The 6,193-nt window shown below is 43.5% G+C and overlaps 1 protein-coding gene across 1 annotated transcript; it reads right to left on the reverse strand.

The window, feature by feature from the left end:
* Positions 1-378: 378 nt before the first annotated feature.
* LOC149192559 (uncharacterized) lies at positions 379-4,383 on the reverse strand. The gene is made up of 2 exons (XM_089406983.1): positions 2,917-4,383; positions 379-2,394 (listed from the first exon to the last, which is right to left on the reverse strand). Exons 1-2 carry the CDS (start codon positions 4,381-4,383, stop codon positions 379-381), a joined length of 3,483 nt encoding a protein of 1,160 aa, XP_089263109.1.
* Between the last annotated feature and the right edge of the window lie 1,810 nt (positions 4,384-6,193).

Genomic DNA, 6,193 nt, shown 5'->3' on the forward strand with positions numbered 1-6,193 from the left:
GCAGACCTGATGGCTCACATGATTGCTGTTTTGATCTTCTTGTAAGTAAGATAAACAAAAATCTCAGTCCTTTTTTGACTGATTGTGGATGATAAGATATGTAATGATACTGCTGAAAATAAAACTGTCTAGATTTCCTCCCTTCAGGAGGCTTAAGTACAAATTATACTATGCATACTCTGGGGTCTCCTTCAGAGAAGGAAAACAACCCCTTACAAGACTGTAAATAAACCTTTGAGACAGCTGAAAATGTACAAAAAGTTTTTGAGTTTTCTGTTTGAAGTGCTCAAGAGAAAATTTACAAATATATAGAGAAAGATGTAACAGAAAATCATTGTGCCCATGAAACTGCAGACAAAAAGAAAAGACGACCTGCTTTCACTGTGGAGGAGCAAAAGGGGGTTGTTGTGAAGAGGATGACTGCCCCTGACTGATTTCTACTATTGACCAACTGCCCATATCTTGCTGTAAACCAGCCTTAGAAAGCTGGTCTGCTTCCTCATTTTTGTCCCTGTAAATGTGGCAGATGGTAAAACTGTTAAAAGATGACTTTAAAAACATAATTTCTTCTAAAAGTGTCTTCAGAATCTGGTTTTGACATGATGCATTCCCATTAACCCATTTTATGACATTCAGAGAGTCTCCGAAGATTTGAATTGTGAAGATGTTTCTTTGAAGTAACCAACAAAGGAGAAGGCGCAAGGCAGACATCTCAGCATAATTATTTGTACCAGGTCCCAGCCCTACAGATGCTTTTAAAGAGTGATCAGGGTTCAAGTGAATGCTCAGTCCTGCTCCAACCTTGTTATTCTGGGATGCTCCATCAAAATAGGCCCAAGGAATGCCCTCCAGGATAGTAACAGGCTTTTGATGATTTTGAGTATTTTTAGCTTCAGGGATCGGGATGGCAGAGTAAATGGCAACACAATTAATGGCTGTGGCGGATGTGGGAGTGTCCTTGTCTTGAAACAAACTTTTGTTTCTCGCTAACCATACACCCCAAAAGAATATAAGAGGCAGATTTCTCATGTTTCCCTCCAGGTAGTTCTGCCACCATTTCCTCCAAGCTTCTTCGAAAGGATCTAATCCCCACTGTACCTTTACGTTGAGCAAGCGGGTTAACTCCTCCCATATTTTTAGAGAGACTGCACAAGATGTAAAGAGATGGCTTATTGATTCCTCTTCTAATTTGCATAAGGGGCACCTCCCTGGCCCAGCTAAGTATCTGGCTTGTAAAATGTCCCACGTTGGGACTTTTCTATTTAGCATGCACCATAGGAAAATCCTGGCCTTGGCTGGGCATTTTAACTTCCATATGTTTTTCGACCACCAATCTGGTATTCCCCAACCTTTCTTTTTCATTAAGAAGGTATATCCATCTTTTGGGGAGTATTCACCTGTTTTCCCCTGCGCCCAAATCAGCAGATCAGGTTCGTTTTTAAGCCTGACATTTGAACGATGCAGTTCTTGAATGAAAGAAACCCATTCGTTCTTCCATCTGATGTTTATTCCTAATTCTTCATCATTTTTCCAAGCCTGACCCCATATGGTAGAGTGGCCTACTTTCTCCACCTGATTTAGAGTAAAAATTCCTTTACTATCAAGATGTCTGAGAAAGCCAGGTGACAAGGCAAAAGCTTCATTACAACCTACCCAGGGGTCCCTGCCAATTCTAATATGTCTTCCATCTCCCACTTTCCATGCCAAACCTTGTTCAATCACAGAGAAAGCCTCCACCGTGGCCTTCCAAATGACTGAGATATTCTTCTTTTTCTTTTCCTGGCTCCGAATCCAATCTTCCAAAGGAACTGGATCTATGTACTTCCTTTTAACCACCCTTGTCCAAAGATTCTCCATCGAGATTAATCTCCAGCCTGATTTAGCTGCCAGGGAAAGACTGAACTCAGGGAGCCTTTTTATTCCCCATCCTCCCCATTCTTTTGGTCTAGCCAACTTATCCCATGCCACCCAGGGAAGAACGGAAGATTCTTTTGATCCTGCCCATAGAAATCTACAGTAAATCCTTCTGATTTTCTCCATCACTCCTTTGGGGACCCAGGTTAGAGCTGCCCAGTATACTGGAATGGCTAACAATATAGATTTGATGAGGGTCAATCTGCCAGCTCTGGAGAGCCACTTGAAACTCCAATGAGAAATTCTTGCTTCTAGCTTTGCTATGAGCCAGTTCCAATCCTCTTTCTTATAAGCTGTCGGCTTTAGCCAAAACCCCAGATATTTGAAGGGGGAGTCCAGTGGTTGATGGTGGAAGGGAAAAAGATTAGTCATCATGGATCTTTCTCTTCTGTCAAAATCTACCATACAAACTTGAGATTTCCTAGAGTTTATCTGCATTCCAGTAGCTTTCAGAAATAGATCGAAAATGCATTTTAACTCCTGAAGTTCATTATATGATCCATTAGTGAAAATCAAAATGTCATCAACAAAAAGCAGATGAGTGATGAAAAGATTAATTGCTACCTCTATACCTTTTACCTTCTCCTCTCTTCTAGCTTTGTGAATCAATCTGCTTAGCCCTTCTACCACTAGAAGAAACAGGAGAGGAGATAAAGGACAGCCTTGCCTAAGGCCTCTTTGGCTTTTGAAAAAAGGGGAGGCTGCTCCATTGATCAGAACAACAAAACTGACATTTGTGATACAACCCATTATCCAGCTGATGAAAGAATAGTTGAAGCCCAAATGAGTTAGCAACATCCGGAGATAGAGCCAGTTGATTCGGTCATATGCTTTGGAGAGATCTATTTTAAGAACCGCACCCTTCTTTTTCTTTTGTCTGACACTGTGAATTACCTCCTGGGCTACTCCAATGGCTTCATGAATTTGTCTTCCATCCAAAAAACCAAATTGTTCCATTGAGATGTTTCTTGACAGGATAGGAACAATTCTGATAGCTATCACCTTAGCAATGATTTTATAAATACAATTACACAAGGAGATCGGCCTGAAGTCTTCAAAGTTCTCCGGGTCATCCTTCTTTGGTATGAGAGCAATAAATGTTGAATTAAAAGGCCTGTAGACTTCTCCTTTCTGTCTTGATTCTTCTACTACATCAGTGATTTCAGAGCCTATTAGGTCAAAGAAGGAGAGGAAGAGTTCAATAGTCCAGCCATCAGGTCCTGGACTTTTGTCTTTGGCCATATGTTTCATAGCTTCTTCAACCTCCTCCTTGGAAACCGGGATTGATAGCTCTTCTGCTTCTTCCTCCTCAACGAATCTTGGGAAGCATTGAGCTGTTCTAATGACTTCTGCTATGGTGGCCTCTCCCGGATCTGAGAAAATTTTCTGGAAATGTCTCTGTCCTAAACCAGAGAGATCTGAAAAAGAACTGGCCTCCCTTCCTTCTTCATCTTTAAGGCTCCAAATGGTATTTACAGATTTCCTTCCTTTTGCATAGTTGTGAAAAAAACTAGTATTTTCATCTCCTGATTTTAACCATATTGCCCTACTCTTAAGCCTCCATTCTTCTTCCTTGTCCAAGAGGATTTGGTTTTGAAGCTTCTCCAGATGAAGGATTCTGTCCTTTGAAGCCTGCGAGATATATCCATCTTCCTCAATGCTCTCCAAATTCTTCAACTCCTCCCTGATTCTAAACAACTCTTCATTCTGTTTCAACTTCCTGTCCTTTGCCCAGGATATTGTCGCTTTCTTCAATCTTTTGAGATTCTCCATGAACAGGAAGCTTTTGTCCTCTCTTGCATTTCTGTCCGGATGGATCCACGTTTCCTTAAAAAGTTTATTGAAAGATGGATCTTGAAGCCATGAAGAATTGAATTTAAAGGGGGCAGGAGGCTTTGGGGGAGGGAAAGAGAGATCCAAAAAAATAGGGAAGTGATCTGAGTTGCCTACCTCCTCAACCCACTGCCTGAGAATAGGAGCTTTTGAGATTAGGTCCTCAGATAGAAGAAAACGATCTAATCTTTTGGCGATCCGATCCTCCCCTGCTCTTCTGTTCCTCCAGGTTGGCTTGAGTTTGATCGGGGAGGGATCTATGAGGTTGTTATCCAAGAGTAGATTGAGGAAGAAATCCGACAGAGGGTCTTCCCTGGCTGATGGACCCCATGCCTCTGCTCTTCCTATAGAGAAGTTTAGATCACCCCCCACAATCAACAGAGAAGACTTCATCAAAGATTTTGCCATCAAATCGACCCAGAATATCTCCCTTCCTTGACAAGGGCCATAAATGTTTACAATTGAAAGGGGATGGGAAAAATCAGGAGAAATAACCTCCATGCCCATAACTTGCTTCGTCCCCCATTGATTGATGACCTTAATTCGACCTTCTTTAAACCCAATTGCAAGACCCCCCGAATGGCCTGATGAATCTATTGCGGAAAAGTTCCATCCTGGCAGGAGAGCCTTTAGCATTGTTTCTACCTCGGTTGCTTTCCCCAAAGTTTCTTGAAGAAAAAGAATGTCAGCTTTTGAATTGAGGATCCAATCTCTCAGGGCCAATTTTTTAGGTTTACTGGCCAAACCTCTACAGTTCCAGGAGGACATAATCATTTGATAACAAAATCAGGGGTCTGCACTGCTCTAAGAACCCCAGGGATAGAGTGTTGTTTTCCATCCGCTACGTCCAACTTGGCTTTTAATTTTGCCTTAGAAAGGTCTGATTTTCTACCTCTCTTGTTTTTGGCAGAAACCTGAGAGGTCGACTGTCCTAAGCCTCCAACTACATCGGGCAACCCAGACTTTCCTCCCATAGATCTAAGGTTATAGGGGCACGGGGTGTGAGGAACCGGGGGAGAAAGAGGGGGCCACATATCTTCACAATGCAAATCAAGAGACGGCATGGCAGCCGAAATAGAGTCTATATCAGGAGAGTTCTTTGCTGGTTCCATGATCTCGTTTATGCCTATGTTATGAGAGGGTTTGATTGAAGGCGAAATATGCATAGAAACTGAATCATGCTCAGGAATTTGAAGAGAAGCAAGAGGGGGACCTGAGTACATACCCTTTTCAGGATCGTTGAGAGGATTTTGTTCCGCGGATGTGACCTTAGCATTCTCCTCCTTTGCTTCCGCCGGATGCATTTCAGGGATCTGTGCCGCCTCTTGGATATGGGGGTCTTCAGGCGCTGGATCTTTCAGAGTCCCCTCAATCTCCATTTCTTCTGTTGTCTGTTTCGCCATACCTTCTTTCTCCTGAGGAGCTTGAGAGTGATTGAAAACTGGTTCTCTGAACACTGGGGTCCTCCGAAAACGTCTCCTTCTCCTGAACAGCGGGCAATCCTTAGCCAGGTGCCCATACTCATGACAGCGGTGGCACCTAAAGGGCAAGTGCTCGTAATCCAAGATCTGTTCGAACACATAATCTTTGTATTGCAAATTGATTTTTTGGGCAAGACCTCTGCTCGGATTTAGGCTCACCAGAATGCGGGCCATCGCTCTGTTCTTCGTCTCCAGAAATGACATATCTGCTTCCAAGAAGGATCCCAATCTGTTTCCGATGGCTTTAAACACAGCTTCTGTCCATAGAAACGAGGGGAGACCCGGGGCCCTCACCCATACCGGAAACACATCAGTTTTCTCTTTGATAGCATCAAAAAGGGGACTCCATTTTTTCAGCAGAACCGGAATGTTCCCTATATTCCAGTTTCGTTCAAGCACCCACTCTGCCGCCTCCTTATCCTCGAACCGGAACATGAACCACCCTTTAGCTAAGCATTGAGCCTCGAACCGAAGAGGTCTGTCAGAGACGAAACGCTGTTCTCCCCAAGCTTGAAGAAATTCCGATGAAAGTTTCTTACCTCTCGCCCTTTCGACTAGGGTGCATTCTGCTACTTCTAGGGTTTCTTCTATAGAGACCTCCATACCTAGGACTAAGTTCCCTTCTGTTGGGTATACGACCAAAGTCCCACATTGACTAGAAGTGGGGAGGATCATGGGTATATAAGGATGGACAAATATCTCCATTGGTATGAGGCCTTTTGGGGGTAAGTCCAAAAGCAAATCCATGAGGGCTTAGGCCCAAAGTGGACAATATCATACCATTGTGGAGATATGTGGTGTCCAGAGTCCTTACAAGTGGTATTATTGTTGGGTGTGGAGCCTGATTATCTTCTATAGTACCGGCATATTGGACCCCAGTTCAAAATGGGGCAGCAACGCCGCCCGTAAAATAATCGCTGCCGTGGGGGGTCCAGGGGGGGCGGCAGCGACTTTTGGGAGCCCCC

Source organism: Pinus tabuliformis, chromosome 2_2, assembly GCF_031772625.1.
Source record: "Pinus tabuliformis cultivar Carrire ecotype Pingquan chromosome 2_2, CPIR1, whole genome shotgun sequence".
NCBI lineage: Eukaryota > Viridiplantae > Streptophyta > Pinopsida > Pinales > Pinaceae > Pinus > Pinus tabuliformis.